General features: G+C 36.1%; 1 protein-coding gene across 1 annotated transcript; it reads left to right on the plus strand.

Moving 5' to 3' along the window:
• The first annotated feature begins 16,055 nt into the window (after positions 1 to 16,055).
• Positions 16,056 to 18,268, plus strand: LOC108979104 (high affinity nitrate transporter 2.5-like). The gene is made up of 2 exons (XM_018949698.2): positions 16,056 to 17,367; positions 17,672 to 18,268. The coding sequence occupies exons 1-2, from the start codon at positions 16,235 to 16,237 to the stop codon at positions 18,045 to 18,047; spliced, it is 1,509 nt and encodes a 502-aa protein (XP_018805243.1). The 5' UTR covers positions 16,056 to 16,234; the 3' UTR covers positions 18,048 to 18,268.
• The last annotated feature ends 719 nt before the right edge of the window (positions 18,269 to 18,987 follow it).

An 18,987-nucleotide genomic window follows, 5' to 3' on the forward strand; every position in this document is an offset into this window, starting at 1 on the left:
TTGTGAAGCTAAGGAGTTGGCGCTGTAGATATGCCTTCAGTGTTGCTTTGCAAGCATGGCAAGGTTAAAACTTTTCAAGTCCCTGAATCCTAGCCCCCAGCAGACTTAGCCTTTCCCATCCTATTCCAAGAAACCCAGTGTATCATTTTGTCTTTGTCTTGTTGTCCCCACCAGCATTGTTGCATAACTCGATTGATAATTCTTCAAAGGGAGTTAGGAAGTTTGAAAACTCCCATACTATAAGTGGGAAGTGCTTGAACCACTGATTGGAGAAGGACTTCTTTACCTACCAATGATAAAAACTTCATTTTGTAATTGTTGATCCTTTCCCTCACTCTATCCAGGATGCTTCTAAAAGAATTGGCTCGAGCTCTTCCAATGAGTGTTGGTAGTCCCAGGTACTTTTCATATGATTCAGTAGATCTTATGCCTGCTATGCTAAGGATGATGTCTTGAGTATCTCTGGGTGTGTTCCTGCTAAAGTAGATGGAAGTTGTTTCTTTATTCAGTCTTTAGCAGATGCCTTCTCATAGGGTTCTAGAATGTGTATAAGCCTACTCCACTCTAATGAATTAGCTTTACAGAACAGAAGGCTATTGTTTGCAAAAAATAGATTATTAATGTGAAGCTTTCCTCAAGCTAAGGGGATGCTTGAGATAACACCAGAGGTTTCAACATGGCTTAAAAGATTGATCAAAGCTCCAACACACAATATGAACATGTAATAATGGATCACATTGTCTGATTCCTCTGGTCTTTTTGAAACAATCTTGAGGAATACCATTAATAAGAATATATTATGAAACAGATTCAATGCACCCCATCACAAGAACAATCCATCCTTGAGCAAAACCTGATTTCTTCAAAACTGCTCTCAGAAAAGCCCATTCTATTTTATCATAGGCCTTACTCAGGTCTAGATTTAATGCCATATATCCTGATTTCCCAGTCAACCTACTATTCATTATATGCATGGCCTCATATGCCACAATTATATTATCAGATATCAACCTTCCAAGTTCAAATGTTGATTAAGTGGGAGAGATAATGTCATTTAGAACAAGTTTCAACCTATTAGCCATAGCCTTAGAAACAATTTTGTAAATAACATTACACATGCTAATATGCCTAAAATCAGAGACTTTTGTAGGGACTTGAGTTTGGGAATAAGAGCAATATAAGTCTCATTAATAGAATTAACCAATCCATTAGCATTAAGCACATGTAAAATAGCATCACATACATCTTTTCCAACATTACTCCAGTGATTTTGGTAGAATGTTGCTGGAAAGCCATCAGGACCTGGTGAACCAATAGCATTCATTTGGAAAATTAACTCCTCAACATCCTAGACAGTGAAATATTTTAATAGAGAATCATTCATTTCAGCCTTCACTTTTGGAGCCATGGATTGGAGGCATTCTTCAATCCCTTCAAGCCAGGAAGATTTGAAGAGCTTCTGAAAGTACAGTTGGAATTGCGAACTGATCTCTTCATGTATGGTAACCAAATTACCTTCCCCATAAGAAATTTTGTGAATAGAGTTGGTTTTCCTTCTCTGATTTGAACATTTGTGGTAGAATTTTGTGTTTCTATCACCTTCCTTCAACCATCTTTGTTTAGCCCTTTGCTTCAACTTGAGATTGTCTTCTTCCAACAATAAGTCCACTTTCTTCTGCAATTGTTTGATATTGCTAGTCAAGTCACCTTGATTTAATTTCGGAAGATGTTGGATTTGGTTGAGTATGGAGGAAATGATGCCCTTTTGGTTTGCAAAAGTCATTTTACCCCATATAGTTAGCTTGTCTTTATAGCTTTGTAATCCACCAGTAGTAACCATCAGCTTGTTGGTGATAATTGCAGGTTTTTTCCACATATCCTTAATAATTAAATGGAATTCCTCTCTCTAGGCCTAACTAGTTTCATAATGATTTTTTTTCTCCTTCCTATCACTGTACCAACAGTTCTGCATTGTAATTAGTAAGGGACAATGATTTGCGCTCTGTGCTATAAAGGTTCTCACAGATGTTAATGAGTACATATCATGCCAAGCTAAGTTGCCAAAACCTATGTCAAGTTTTTCTTTGATAAAATTATTGCCTTCTCTATTATTACTCAGTGTATACTTCTTAACTATGTAACCCAGGTCACTAAGGCCACTTTCTTCAACAGCTTCTCTAAATGCCTCCAATTGTCTATATGGTCTCACTACTGCCCCTTGTTACTCAAAATAATGAAGTATATCATTGAAGTCTCCCACACATAACCATGCCACTCCCATATCTAGCTTTAATACTCTAGTCAGTTTCTAGCTAAGAATCCTCTTGGCAGTCGAAGGATTCCCATAAAACTAGTTAAAAGCAAATTCTTCCTACTCCCTGAATCTGTCTCTTAAAGATACATGATTTTGAGTATAAGAGTCTATAGCGGCATTTATATGATATTTCCATTGGAAAGCAAGGCCTCCACTCAGACCCTTACTGTCATCAACAAAATTGTGCTCAAAACCAATACCATTCCTCACATTCCTCAATAAGAAAAATAAAGCTTGGGGACTTTTCCTTCACCATTTGTTTAAGGTCTCTAACTATTCGAGAGTTCCCCAACCCTCGGTAGTTCCAGCTTAAGCAACTCATGGCTGGTGGTGGGGCTGCTTAACAACCTCCACCAATTCTTCCTAGTTTAAGCTCCATTCAGGGAAGAGCCTGTGCTTAGCCTTTTTAGTTAACATGTTTTTCATGTCCATCTACTCACAATTAACTCCATTAATCTTCTTAGAGCCCTTCTTCCTAGTCTGGTTAATAATATCTTGAGAGGCAGATTGGTCATTAAAGAATTTATCCCTAGCTCTTCTCTTCCAACTGGCATGTGTTTTAGTTCGAGCTAGAACTTGGATCTGGTCAGAAATAAATTGATCTAGAGAGCTTACTTGATTAGCCAATGAGTCAATTGATTGCTTGATTGAAGCTGATTTCTTTGCATCCTAAGTGCCCTTATCCTCCACACCTTCCATAAATTCCTCCTGTTTTATGGTATTGGCAGTCAGTAAGGGAGGACTTTCCTTTTCAGTGCCATTTCCATCTTGGGGAGGGTGAGTAGTAAAAGTCATAGGTGATGCCAAATATTTTTCCCGCTCACTCCTCTGATTTAAAATATTCTCCAATATCCCTTAATTATCTGATTGAGCAATCTTCTCCTGCTTTTCAGGGATCTTCTCTAGCATCAACTCAGTTTGTGCCCGAGATCTATTGTTCCCTTTTCCATTGTCTTGCTTGAGATTCTTGTCGGAAGTTTTGTGTTCTTGATCATACTTTTGTTGTGTTGTTGTCTCTCCGCCAAATTTTCTTGATTCACTACCATTGTACTATATAGGAGATGCTCGCGCGTAACCATGATCCATGCTGGCTTCGTGCCTCATCAAACATGTGCATACCTTGATTAGTCTTTGGACAGTGCTTCCTGATGTGTTTGATAACACCATAATGAAAACAGAAAATTGGAGGTTATTCATACTTGAAAGGAATCCATATTTTCTTTTCATAAATCTTCAGAAATCTACCTCGAAGTAAAGACTTTGTGATATCAATCTCCACTCCAACTCTTAAAAATTTTTCCCATCCAAACCCTAATCGTCAACTTCCATGCTCAAAACTTTCTCAAGAATAGATCCTAGTACTTGAAGTCCAATCTCCTTGGTCATGCATGCCAAAGGCATATTGCGAAGTCGCACCCAGAAATGCTCTTTGGAAAAGGAAATATCTTTTGCAGGAATGTTACCTTTAAGGCATACAAGCAACCTGTCGAAGGATCACGGCCTCCTCGACATAACATTCTCTTTATCATGCTCATTTTGAAATTCCAACATATATTTTTTTTCACCAACTTCATTGAATTGTATCCATCCATCAGGTCTCCACACTTGTGCCATGGATGTTGCACGGAAAGCTTCCCTATTCACTACTTTGTCAGCTCGTGCAAGAAGACAAAATTTCCTTGTTGATATTGACTCATTCAGTGCAGAGGTTGGTAGGACCAGTTCTTGTCTCTCTTGATCAGTTAGACTGAAAACTTCCCATAGTTTTGCTAATTCTTCATCCACCTAAACTCTTCAGACTTGCGCCCAAGAGACAGAGTACCTTTGCCAAGGCAAAGAAAACACCTCACCCTTCAGGGATGGAGAGGAAATTAAAGGAATAAGCCTTTGTCTAACTGTTACAACTTCTGGTTGGCCCTTTTTACATGCATAATGTGCTACGTACCAGTAAACCATCTACTGCATAAGTTCAACATACTTATGTCCCCATGTGGCTTTGGAGATTGTCAACAGACTATCTTTGACTCTCTTTCGACCTTTTTGTTGGGTCTCTTGTGGCAAATTTTAGACTCTTTTGTAGCTTATTAGTGCATGATTTTACTTTTTTTTTTTTTAATCAAGCATATTATAGATAAAAGAGAAATTACAGAGTTTGAGGAGGGTCATTTTCACTATCAATATACAAAAATCAATTAGGAATATTATCTATGAGTATGCTGCCAAAAATAAGATTAGTAGCTGCCCACTGCGCAATAGAGTGCGCACATCGATTTTGGGATCGATGAATCTTGACAAATTTCCAGTTTTGATGAAGATTTGATAAGTGCTAGATGTCCTTAATAATAGTTGATATGTTCCAAAATGTAAAGATGTCTGGACTTTCAATAGAAGAGATTATTGATTGAGAATCCCCTTCAATTATTGCTAAACCTTGAGTTGATGCCATATTGGCTGTTAGCAGCGCTGCTTTTGCTTCTGCAATTAAAGGGATTGTAGTTTGTACCTTTTCCGTTAATATTCCCAGAATATTTTCACTGTGGTTTCTTTGAATTGCTGAGACCACTGAAAATTGATCCCATACTGCTGCATCAAAAGAGAAGCTTTCACCTATGGACAATAGTTTTTTTTTTTTTTTTAATATCTGTTTTTATATTCCCTAGTATAATGACTTATAGTCAAGAGAATTTATAGCTATTCGATCTTGTAGAAATTTCATGCAGATAGCATGAGTTGTACTAAAGAGATTTGCAGGACAAATACCACTGCAACATATTTGACATTTTCTCATAGTTTAGAACCTGTGATGACCACAAAACAGTCATCAAATCAAATATTTCGTGATAAGTTGGGACGTATATGATTAACGTTCAAACTCCACTTTTTGTGACGGTAACACGTGCACACGTAACTCGTGATGGGTGGCACAAGAGTCGATGTAGACCTGGCCTCACACTGAGCATGTGGGCTTTGCCTTTTTGATATCATGTGGAATGGGCTAATTTTCTCAACCAAACACCTTATCTTGGGGCACCACTTCCTGCTACAATAGCAACTGACTAATGATTACTCCATATGCAAGATTGTTAGTGGAGATAACACTGGACTCGTAACGGATCCTTGCAATATTAGTAGAGGCAAGTCGATAGGATCTCCCTGTGCCAAGCGGAGAAGGAACTGCACACGAGCAAAGGAAGCCTTATGTCTCACTAGGTCTAGGTTTGTTGCAATTATGATCGGTGCAAAACTGTAAGTGTATAGTATCGTAATTTTATAGTAAAATGATGAGAAAAGTATCGTCTTCAGGGATCGGTAACTTACTTTTGACAAATACTGAAATTATACTAATCTTGACTTTATTTAAAAAAGTCACCAAAATTTTTGTAATTGTAAATTAAAATAAATTTAATTCAAAGAAAATACTCAGGAAAATAAAGATATTGTTCAAAGATCAAATCAATGAGAAAGAAATTTCTAAGAAATCGATTTCACCTAATTCTTCACTATGTTTTACTCATCTAACTAATTGAATTTAATTCTCTCTGTTTGTTAGCAAATATCCACAAACATCCAAAAGCCTCTTTCGATAGGCAATTCGAAATATTCTTGATCATCATTTTACACAAGAGTATGCAAATTAATCGAGCAAGAAAGCAATGAGATCAATAATTTTATTACTATATAGGTTCATACAAGTCTTTCGATCTCTATATTTACCTATGCCGAAATATCTAAAATTTATCATATAATTTCCTCTTTCGACAACAAATTACAATATTAAAATCATCTAATTAATGGCCAGTTAATTAAAAGCAATAAGATCAGAATAAATCAGACAAACATAGAAGATAATTACTTCAAATTAACATAGAAAAGCAAGCATAATTTGAAACTAGATTACATCTTTTTCCTAGAATAAAGAAAATTTAGTTTATGCTAAAAATTAAATTCAACATAAATAAATTCACCATAATTCTTCTAAGAGGAATAGAAGAAAATGAACACTGAAAATACTTCTCACAGTCTCAACCTCAATCGTAGCATACAAGACCAAAAAGAAAAAATCTTACCTTGTCCAATGTGCAAAAAGCCAAAAACATCTGCTTTTTTTTTTTTACCTTACTTTTTTTTCTTTTTTTTTTTCCTTCGTGCGTTCCAGCTTGCGTGCAAAAGCCAAAGACCGAACACTCCCAACTCCCGAGTGCTTCGTTTCGTGCGTTACATCTAACCCTTCCAGCTTACACACGAAAAAGAATTTGTTCCCTTCCATGAAGATCAAGTCAAAAAAAAAAGTCCCACGTGTGAAAAACTCTAGCCGTTCTAGCCTCTAGGTAAAACTCTCTTAGGGTTTTATTTTTGAAAGTGCCAAACTCTTCATTTAAATAAGGGAGTTTCTAGACGATAGACTTGTCAAATTGGGTCTTCTCAACCTGTGGGCATGGGTGGAATCCAAATCCAAAAGACCGCTAACCTCAATACACAGGGAGTAATAGTGTGACCGGTCAGAGGAAAAGTGAAAAGAGTCAATTGAATGTTATGAATGAATGTACAAGGTGTGAGAATGTTTTATGAGAAATGAAAACATTTTTAAAGAAAAACCTCACGTTATAATGTTTTCAAATGAAATGAAAGTTTTATGTAAAGTATGTAGATGACTGATGAATGCATCATTGAAAATCTATGTTAGTATACTTTTACAGTATCAAGTAATGTTTATTGAGTATTTGAATCATTTTATTTTTATATATATCCCTCCCCATCTCAGAAACAAAATAAGTAAGAAGTGTCAAGATAGACATGGCCTAAGGAAGAGTGACAGAAGCCTAGGCCAGTTTTTTTGTAATGTGTGAAAATCAATTTTTTTTGTAAAAGGCCTTTTAATTTAATTTAATAATTTCCGTTATAAACTCTCTTTTAATATACAAAACATGTTTTAATTTTAAATATAGAATTTTTTATATCTTAGGAAGGAAAGGGAAAAGTTCTAAAAGTTCAATAATTCCCATCTCATTTTCTTAAATTATTTTCTAAAGTCCTACCACAAGGATGGACGTTACATTAATTAACTCATTACTTTCAATTTTGTTTTCCAAACTTAAACTTGTATAATGTATAATGCATAAAAAAATGAATTCTAGGGGAAAGTTTGAATGCTTGATGGAAAAGAGAAGAAATAAAAAATAAAAAATAAAAAGAAAAATAAGAAAAGAAAAGAAATTTCTTCAAAGATGAACATTATAGAGAGATTCAATTGCATCCCTAATTTTGTTTCAGTACTATTGTAAAACAGTTTCAGTAAGTGGTTTTCTATATAAGTTTTTGGGTGTTGGGAATGCTTTTGAAATACCTTTTTTTTCTCCATTTTGGTTTGAATTTTGGAAGTTAGATCGGTTGTCCCTATCCATTTTCTACTAGCTTGTGTTTCACCATTGGTGTGCCCTCCACAACCTCCACCAAATATATCCATTCCCATCAACAAACCATCTGCCCTCATGTGGATCCTCAATTGTCGTCATTAGCATGCATGAGGGCCACATGTCATCGTTGCATCACCCATCTGCAACCCTTTTTATGCCTATTTTTGTTTCTCTGTTAGATCCATTTCTTTATAAAATCATTTTACTTTATTTTTCCAATACTCTTTTCTCTTTATTTTCTTTTTCCCTCTGTTTTCCTTGTGTTTTTATTTATTGTAGGAAAGAAAAATCTCAGACTTATCGTTTTTAATTATCAACTACGGTCATGCACCTCACTTATATGTTAGAGGTTAGTTGAACTAATTTCCTCTATACCAACAGTGAGCTCCACCCATTATCATCGAGCGGGGCTCATGTGCCACCTATGTAGTAGTGCATGGAATCCACACACGCCTATTTTGTTAGTATTATCTGATTTTTCTACATGGTTCGTGAGAGTTTATTTTTATTTTATCCTTGATGCATATGTTGTCTCTAAAAAAATTGAGTGTATTAGGCAAAGTTTTGTATTACGTTTCGGCGGTCATTTTGGTTACGACATTGGAACAAAATATTTCAGTACCGGTACGTTTTGTGTACCGTTTCAGAATAATGATTTCTTTATAGTAGAAATTTGAGGCAATGATTACTCTATTCAAAGGAAAAGTTGCCAATTACAGATCCACTCCTCTTGAAGCAAATTAATTAATCATTTTGTTCCTAGGGTTTGTCTCTAGCCAAATTTTTACCGTTTGATTTCCAATAATAGTTCTCACTTCTCAAAGTTTTAAAAAATATTATACTCTCCATAAAAACTATACAACAAGAAAGACAGAGAGAGAAGAGAGAGAGAGAGAGAGAGAGAGAGACCAGCTTATCGGCAAGGGGGAATACAATGGGTGCCGGACAAAATAGAGTTTCAAAATTACCTATTTGTCCTCACTTTTCAAAAAAATTGAAGTACTAAAAGGAAAGAAAAATGTGTTTGTACATTGTTTAAAGAAGATCACTATATATTTAGTCCTCTCTAACTTTTTCACTCTCATTTTCATTTTTTCTATTGTCTTATTGGTTCAGATAGATATGCAGAGCATAGGTTCGCTAAGACTCATATTCTCTTCTTTATCAGAACTCAATTACATATATTTTCTCAGCACACATAGTCCGTTTAAATGAAAAATTGCCAATCATAAATCTATTCCTATTGAAGAAAAACAATTAATCATTTTGTTCTTGGGGTTTGTCTCCATCCAATTTTTTTTTTTCTGCTTGCTTTCTTATGATATTTCTCACATCTTAAATCTTCACAAAAGTACTATACTTTCCATACGAAGCATATGTGAGAGAGAGTGAGAGAGAGTTTATTTTAGGGTACAGGCCATCAGCTCATCATGAAGCGGGAAAAGAAAGTGCATCGAATAAAATAAAATTTCGGAATCATTAGTTTTTCCTCACTTTTCGAAGTCTTTTTAAAAGTGCAACATATATAAATTTTGAACAAAACCAGTATTCTGGCCGAAATACAATAACCAGGCCAGAATGGACAAAATGTACGAAATTTGATCTAGAAGGAATCACACACCTATTGTGTTAACATCTAACCTTAAACCCCCAAAGCCCCCACCCAAAAAAACACTTGGTTTTAATTAACTCATTACTTTCATTATTATTTTCCAAACTTAATTATGTATAATGCATAAAAAATATCTACCAGGGAAAAGTTTGAAAGCTCTACAGAAGAGAGAAGAGGAAGAAAAAATCGAAGGAAATAAATGAAATTCTGTCAAAGGGAAACGTTATTGAGAGATTCAATTGCATCCCTAATTTTGTTTCAGTACTACTTTAAAACTATTTCAGCAAGTGGTTTTCTATATTAATTTTTGGGTGTTGAGAATGCTTGTGAAATACCTTGTTTTTCTCCATTTGATTTGAGTTTCGGAAGTTAGATAGACCTATTGTCCCAATTCATTTTTTACAAGCATGTGCTTCACCATTGGAGTGTCCTCCACAACCTCTGCCAAATCTGTTCATTCCCAGTAACAAACCACCTTAAACCACATGTTCTCATGCGGAACCCTCAAGTGTCGTCATTGGCATGCAGGCCACATGTTATCACTACGCCACCTATCCGCAACATTAGGCAAAGTTTTGAATCACATTTTAGTGGCGGTTTCAGAATATTTATAAATTTAGACATTTAGAATATTTTTGTACCGGTGCATTTGGTGTACTGTTTCAGAATAGTTATTCCTTTAAATGAGTAAGTCTAGGCAATAATTACTCATATAAAGTAAAAATTGCCAATAATAAATTTATACCCATTGAAGAAAAATAATTATTCATTTTGTTCGTGGCGTTTGTCTACAACCAATTTTTTTCACGCTTACTTTCCTATAACAATTGTCAGTTCTTAAAGTTTCACAAAAGTACTATACACACCCATTCCTAGCTACAAACCACTTGCCCTCATGCAAATCCCTCAAGTCTTGTCATTGGCATGTGGGCCACACGTCATCACTGCCCAGCCCATTCGCAACTCTTTCTATGCCTATTTTTGTTACTTTTTGTTTTCGGATCCCTTTTCTCTAAGCCATTTTAGTCATTTTTCAATATTTTGTTCTCTTTTTTTCCATGCATTTTTATTTTTTCCAGGAAGGAAAAATCTCAAAGGTATTGATTTCTAACTACCTGCTACTGCCACGCACCTCACTAATGGGCTGGAGTCCAATTGAGCTACTTTCCTCTACATCATCAGCATGCTTCACCACTTGTTGTTGCATGGGGTCCATGTGCCACTTATGTGGCAACACACGAAATCCACGTACACCTATTTTGTTTGTATTCTCCTGATTTTCTGCATAAATTTGTATAAATTTGTTTTTATTTTCTCATTGATACTCATTATATAAGGCGCGCGCGCGCACACACACATACACACACACAGATTAGGGTAACAGACCATCAGCTCATCGGGAGGGGGGAAAAGAATGCACAACAGACAAAATAAAATTTCAAGATTACTAGTTTGTCCTTACTTTTCAAAATCATTCTGCATTTTAGTGTTTTTTTTTTCTTAATTGCAAAATGTGGATGCCACGTAGCAAAACCATGTCAAGCAGTCAAAAGTAGTGCTATACTCAAGTGGACGATTAGCATTCATCTTTTTTATTAGGTTTTTCTACCCAATTTTTAATCGAATTTTTTAGGTATTATTAGTTGTTATGTCTTCCACAACCTTCACCAAACCCGCTCATTCCCTGTTACAAACCACTTGCCCTCATGTGGACCACAGGTCGTCACAACGCCACCCATCCGCAATTATTTCTATATCTATTTTCGTTACCTTTTATTTTCCTACTAGATCTCTTTTTCTAAGTCATTTTTTTAATACTTTTTTCCCTTTATTTTCCTTAGTTTTTATTTTTCACATGGAGGGAGAATCACAAAGTTATTACTTCCTAACTATCTACTACTGTTACACACCTTACTAATAGGCTGGAGGTCAGCTAAGCTACTTTCCTCTATACCATCGTCATGCTTCGCCGATTGTCAAAACTTCAATGAAAGAGAGAGAGAGAGATAGAGAGAGAGAGAGAGAGAGAGAGATCTTGTTTGATTTTAAGATAATTGACCATTAGCTCATTTGGAAAAAGGGAAAGAACGCACACCGAAGGAAACAAAATTTGAAGATTACTAGTTTGTCCTCACTTTTCAGAATCCTTCTGCATTTTCATGTTTTGTTGTTTATTTAAAATGTAAAATGTGGATGCCATGTGGTAAAACCACATCAAGTTGGCAAAAGTAGTGGCATACTCCAAGCAGCCGAGCATCATTTCTCTTTTTCAATAGGCTTTTCTAGGCATTTTTAATAAGATTTGGCATTATTAATTGTTATGTCCTTCGCAACCTTCGCCAAACCCACCCATTCCTAGCTATAAACCACTTTCTCTCATATAGACCCCTCAAGTGTTATCATTGGCATGCATGAGGGTCACATGCCGTCACCTCGCCAACCCATCCGCAACTCTTTCTATGCCTAATTTTGTTACCTTTTATTTTCCTAATTGATCTTTTTTTCTAACCCATTTTAGTATTTTTTTTTTCCAATACTTTTTCCCTTTGTATTCCTTATGTTTTTATTTTTTCCAAAAAAGAAAAATCTCAAAGTTATTACTTTCTAACTACCTACTACTACCATGAACCCCACTAATGGGCTGGAGGCCAGTTGAGCTACTTCCTCTATTCCATCAATGTGCTTTACAGATTGTTGTCATGTGGGGCCTACGTGTCACCTATGTGGCTACACATGGAACCCACGCACACGTATCTTGTTATATTCTCAAGGTTTTCTACATGGGTTTTTATAATTTTATTTTTAGTTGATCTTTGATGCATATATCATCTATGAAAAAACTAAGAGGATGTATTAGGCAAAGTTTTGGATTATGTTTCGTCTCATCGGAAAGGGGAAAAAGAGTGGACGTCGGACAAATAAACATTTTGAAAGAACCTATTTGTCGTCACTTTTTGAAAATTTTGAAGTACTAAGAAAACAAGAAAGATTTGTCTATACATCATTTGAAGAAGATCAAAATATATATGGTCCTCCCTAACTCTATCACTCTCATTTTCATTTTTTTTTTTTTTTTTTTTTTGCCTCCTTGGTTTGAATAGACATGCAAAGTGTAGGTTCTCTAATGCTGATCTTCTCTTCTCCCTCAAAAATCTTTTACATTTATTGTCATTTGGGCCTATTTTGTAGCTTCTTTGATTGCATTTGAGATTTGACAAATACGTTTTCTAGCTAGACAAGTTGTTGGTTCTCTCTTATGCTTACTCTTCTTGATTCTATCTTTCTATTTAATGATGGAATTGAAATTACTTTCTAAATTCTAGGCATTAGTTACTCCCATGAAAGAAAAAATTGTCAATAATAAATTTATTCCTTTTGAAAAATAATAATTAATCCTTTTGTTCATAGCGTTTGTCTCCAGCCAATTTTTTTCTCTTGCTTTCCTATGATAGTTTTCACTTCTCAAAGATTGATAAAAGTACTATACTTTCTATATAAAGCATACACACAGAGAGAGAGAGAGAGAGAGAGAGAGAGAGAGAGAGAGAGAGAGAGAGAGAGAGAGAGAGAGAGAGAGAGAGAGAGAGATATTTTGAGTTTAGGGTATCGGGCCATCAACTCATTGAAAAGGGGAAAAGAGTGGATGTCGAACAAAAAAAAAATTGAAATAGTTTGTGCTCGATTTTCATAAAAATTAAAGTACTAAAAAAACAAGGAAGATTAATCTGTACATCATTTGAAGAATATCACGATATATATGGTCCTCCCTAACTCTACCACTCTCATTTTCTTTTTTTATATTGCCTTTTTGGTTCAGATCAACATGCAAAGTATAGGTCCTCTAAGACTCATATTCTCTTCTCCCTCAAAACTCTTTTACATGTATTGTCTTTAGGGCCTATTTTGAAACTTTTTTGGTTGCATTTGAGATTTCACACTTATGTTTTTTAGCTAGAGAAGTTGTGGGTTCTCTATTTAGTTTACTCTTCCTTCTTGATTCTATCTTTCTATTTGATGATAGTAATCAAATTACTTTCTAAATTTTAGGCATTAATTATTCCCATTAAAAGGAAAATTTTCCAAACATAAATTTATTCCTATTGAAGAAAATTAATTAGTCATTTCGAAATCCCTCTGCGTTTTCGTGTTTTGTTGTTTTTTCCTTTAATGTAAAACATGGCTATAACGTGGTAGAACCACATCAAGCGATCAAAAGCAGCAGAATACTCCAAGCGGCTGAGTATTATTTCTCTAGTTTAATAGGTTTTTGTCTACCCCTCAAGTGTCATCATTGGCACATGCGAGGGCCACATGTTCTCACCACGCTTCTCATCCACAACTTATTCTGTTCCTATTTTTGTTATTTTTTACTTTTCCTACTGGATCCCTTTTTCTAAGCCATTTTTCATATTTCTCAATACTTTTTTTCCTTTATTTCCTTATGTTTTTAATTTTTGCAGGAAGAGAAAATCTCATAATTATTACTTTCTAACTACCTACTACTACCACGCACCTTGCTAATGTGTTGCAGGCCAGTCGGGCTACTTTTCTCTATACCATCGGCATGATTCACAAATTGTCCTCAAGTGGTGCCACGTGCCATGTATGTGGTAGTGCATGGAACCCCACACACCTATTTTGTTAGTATTCTCAGAGTTTTCTACATGGGTTTGTATAAGTTTCTTTTTATTTTATCTTTGATGCATATATCGTTTGTGAAAGAACTAAGTATGTGTATTAGGCAAAGTCTTAGATTACGTTTTGGTTGAGTCATTGAAATAGAATATTTCTGCACCAATACGTTTGGTGTACCATTTCGGAATAGTTATTCATTTAAAGGAGAAATTTTAGGTAATAATTACTCATTTTAAATGAAAAATTTTCAATCATAAATTTATACCTATTGAAGAAAATATTGAAGAAAAATAATTAATCATTTTTTTCATAGTGTTTGTGTCCAACCAGTATTTTTTTTCCCCGCTTGCTTTCCTATGATAGTTCTCATTTCTCAAAACTTCACAAAAGTACTATACCCTTTATATAAAGTATATAGAGAGAGAGAGAGAGAGAGAGAGATTTATTTTGAGTTTAGGGCATCATTTCATCTACTCATCAGAAAGGGGAAAAGAATGGAAGTCAGACAAAACAAAATTTCAAAATAACCAATTTGTCCTCACTTTTCAAGAAATTTAAAGTACTAAGAAAATAAGGAAAATGTGTATGTAAATCGTTTGAAGAAAATCACAATATATATGGTCCTCCCTAACTCTATCACTCTCATTTTCATTTTTTTTTATTGCCTTCTATTGCCTTCGGGTTCAAATAGAAATGCTACTCAATCGTTGGACTATACCGCTGATTTTAATGTTTGACATGGTTCTGCCACGTGATAGCCACGTTATACATTAAAAGAAAACAACAAAATACGAAAACGTCGGAGGCAGCCACGTTGTCTTTGGTAGTTGTGCCAATGTTGGAGGCACAAGAGTGACGAATCCCAAGAGCAACCAACATCGAGACTAGGCGGGTCTTGGAATGTTATGAAATATTTGGAGGGTTTAGAACATGAGCCCTTCTATTCATTATCCCTATACTACATATCACACATGATTTTTTTTTTTTTCTTTCTAAACTAAAAAAATTATTCTACTATCATCCATATATTACATATTTAGTAAGGAAAAAAAATCACGTATGATGTGTAGTGTAAATATAATGAGAAGAACTTTTCTTGGAACCTATAGATAAAAATATTTCCGTTATTGTTTAAAATTTGAATTCAAGTCTAAGAGAAGAAAAACTAATCAACAGTAGCTAGTATTGTTTCGACTGAAATGGCACGTACATATTTGCACGTCATCTCCCGTAAGTCCCCTAGGGAGTATCACATGGTATTTTTACCCGAATTACAAGCAATCCATATCCGAATTCATGCACTACCACTCGAAAGAAGAAAAAAAAAAGTGTCGTTGAGTATAATAAAACTTCCGACGACTTCGGAAATGTCGAAATGATTCCATGAACATCATAGTCATTGAATATTCCTCGCCTAACAAAAAATTAAAAAAAAAAATAAAAGTTAAAGGACAAAAGTGACCAAACTAGCCTCCCAATCCAAATTAACATTGAAGATTACGTCAGACTTCAAGGGGTTATCTTTCCACTCGCGACCAAAATACCCTCGTTTTTTTTTTTTTCTTTTATAAACACTTTCACAGTAAATCGGATTTGACCAAAAAGAAATCTTTTTTTTTTTTTTTTCCAAGAACCCTTCTTATTCATGCATCTTGGAGAGCCTTCTGGACTAAGAGACATGTTTTTTATTTTAGATTTAATAATTTGAAATTACTCTTATCCACGTGGCATATTTTTATTTATTAATTATCTATTTAAATGTAATACGAAGCATATCATTATGGGTGAAAGAATCGTGAGAAAAGAATCTGGTACCAAGGCATGGCTTTCCGAGCGAGTTCCACAAAGTCAATGCATGCTTCAATTTACAAGGAAACCTGTGAAGCTCATGGCCGGCCAAATAAAAATCAAACTTTCCTGACACTCCCTGCCAACAACTCCCTTCCACGCCTTTGAATTTCAAGTCGCCTCACTCTTTTGCATCTGTAAACTCCAAAGAAAAAATGAGACTCGGCGAACATGCACGCACATTTCAGTGTTCCCAAAACTTACCTTTGGCTCTCACAAAAGCCATCTGTTCTCAAACACGATTTTCCAATTCACAAAACCGAATCGTTACTGATTGTCCAATTTATATAGAATATGAAAGGGCTATTAAATTCTCAACATGAAGAGGTTACCTACTTGCCTTAAAGATCACCACAGTATTCATACGCAGATTACAGTTTGCTTAATCTATTCTTTCTGAGAAATACAAATATGGAAGTAGAATCAAAACCTCATATTAAGTTTGCGCTCCCGGTCGACTCAGAACACAAGGCCACCGAATTCAGCTTATTCTCAGTTTCAGCACCTCACATGCGAGCATTTCATCTGTCTTGGATTTCCTTCTTTGCTTGTTTTGTGTCTTCTTTTGCCGCTCCACCGCTACTCCCAATCATTCGAGATAACCTCAACCTCACATCCACTGATATTGGCAATGCAGGAATTGCATCAGTCTCTGGTGCAGTCTTTGCCAGGGTTGCCATGGGGACTGCCTGCGACTTGTTTGGACCCCGCCTCGCCTCTGCATCACTCATCCTCCTCACTGCACCAGCAGTTTACTTTACTTCCCTTGCCTCCTCTCCTATATCTTTCCTCCTCGTACGCTTCTTCACGGGCTTCTCCCTTGCCACTTTTGTCTCGACTCAATTCTGGATGAGCTCTATGTTCTCTGCTCCAGTAGTTGGAACCGCCAATGGCGTTGCAGCTGGATGGGGAAACCTGGGCGGCGGAGCAACACAACTCATCATGCCCCTTGTGTTTGGCATCATTCGTGACATTGGTGCTGTCAAATTTACGGCTTGGCGAATTGCCTTCTTCATTCCTGCTCTGTTTCAAACATTAGCGGCGTTCTTTATTTTGATCTTTGGGCAGGACATGCCCGACGGGAACTTCCACGGCCTGCAGAAATCTGGAGATAAGCCGAAGGATAAATTTTCATGGGTGTTCTATTATGGGGTCACGAATTATAGAGGGTGGATTCTGGCCTTGACTTACGGCTACTGCTTTGGGGTAGAACTGACTGTGGACAACATTATAGCAGAGTACTTTTTTGACCGATTCAATCTAAAACTCCAAACTGCAGGAATGATAGCAGCAAGTTTCGGGCTAGCAAACCTGTTCTCTAGACCTGCAGGAGGATTTCTCTCGGATTTAATGGCAAAGAGGTTCGGAATGAGGGGAAGGATCTGGGCCTTGTGGACGGTGCAGACCTTGGGAGGTTTGCTTTGTGTAGTTCTTGGACAGGTGGGATCTTTAAGTGCATCCATCGTCGTGATGATTGCATTCTCTGTGTTTGTCCAAGCTGCATGTGGACTGACATTCGGGGTGGTGCCTTTTGTTTCTCGCAGGTACATTTTTTTCCGAGTACTTTTAGTATCTAAATTTTTCCAGTATGACATTCGATAATATCAGCTATTGTGACTCAAAGAAAAACCAACAGCCTTCGAAAGAGAAGCTAAACTGTCAAGAAAGCATCAAAATTAACAAGAGGGATCCCCAAAAAAAAAAACCCTTTCAGAGAGTAAAAGAGATGATATTTAGAACCTAATTCATCCTTAATCTTGTTGGATTCCGCAAGGTTAAACTGTCAACCTTTCTTCTTTATGGAATATAAACAAGTAGTTGCTACTCTTAACATGTTACATTGTTCAGGTCACTTGGGGTCGTATCTGGTATGACAGGGGGTGGTGGAAATGTAGGGGCAGTTCTGACGCAACTAATTTTCTTCAGAGGATCCAGATATTCAAAAGAAACAGGAATAACTCTAATGGGTGTCATGATGATATGCTGCACCCTTCCATTATGCTTAATACACTTCCCACAATGGGGTGGCATGTTTTGTGGCCCATCAACTAAAACGCATGCTACAGAGGAAGATTATTACCTGTCTGAATGGAACTCAAATGAGAAGGAGAAAGGTTTTCACAAAGCAAGCTTGAAATTTGCAGAGAATAGCGTAAGAGAGAGAGGCAGAAAAGAAGACTCTGTAACCCGACCCTCTGATGAGACCTTACCGGCACATGTTTAGTGCCTCAACCCCTCTAAAATGAAGCAATTAGCAAGTTACAGTTTTAGCTGCTGCTTTTTTTCTCAGTTTTTTATGTAAGAAAGTCAATGATTCCAAGTTGTCAATGACTCCAAGTTGTCCAACTCATGCTACTGTATCATGAGAGGAAAATAAGACAGGAAGATGAACCGAAAAGTCAGTAAAAAAAATACACTCGATCGTTTTTGAAAACGATTGAACTAGTTTACCCTTTTCTCGTATACATAAAACAGTCTACTATGAACATTCTTAACTCTCTTTGCAATTGAAATGAATGTATATAATAATATACATATATTAAACATGAGAACATTTCTTGAGGTTTAAAAAAATATAAAATTGGACTTACTTTTCTTCATATATATAACTTCTTTGTAGAAGCTACACGCACATAGGACTGTTAATCCAAGTCCAGGGAACCCGGGTTCAAATCCGGGATGGAACCAGACCGGGTTAGCCCAGATCAGTCCCGAGCCAGAACCCGGATGAGTTTTGCACCAATGGGATTAGGCTTGGATTGAAGTTGGCTGTGTTTGAGTAGCTAGAACATGAAGGAAGAGACACACTTACTGCGTTTTCACTGAAACAAGAAAGTCTCTCACTGTAAGGAAAGAAAGAAAAATAAATAAATAAATCTGGAGTGTGGGGACTGAGAAAGATAGATTGGGAGGTTCAGAGAAATGGTTCTTTTCTCTTTTGGTTTGCAGATTTGACAAGGTTTTTTTGTGCTCTTAAACTGTCTTTGGTTCTTTAATTTTTGCCCTTTTTTTTCTCCTTTCTAAAGAGGAAGCTCAGCTGGAAGTAAAAAAAATGGAAGGCAGGCATGGAAATGCAGGTCCCTGACAGGACCATGGGTAATAAATATGACTCTCTCACACGTTGCAACCCTACCTGCAGCTTTTGAGAGGAGAGAGAGAGGAAA

This window comes from Juglans regia, chromosome 13, assembly GCF_001411555.2.
Source record: "Juglans regia cultivar Chandler chromosome 13, Walnut 2.0, whole genome shotgun sequence".
NCBI classification, from domain to species: domain Eukaryota; kingdom Viridiplantae; phylum Streptophyta; class Magnoliopsida; order Fagales; family Juglandaceae; genus Juglans; species Juglans regia.

Bases quoted from the DNA above. Each gene is read 5' to 3' on its own strand.
- LOC108979104 (XM_018949698.2), top strand. From the start codon at position 16,235: ATGGAAGTAGAATCAAAACCTCATATTAAGTTTGCGCTCCCGGTCGAC. The intron at 17,368-17,671 runs GTACATTTTTTT...TACATTGTTCAG, and splicing joins GTGCCTTTTGTTTCTCGCAG to GTCACTTGGGGTCGTATCTG.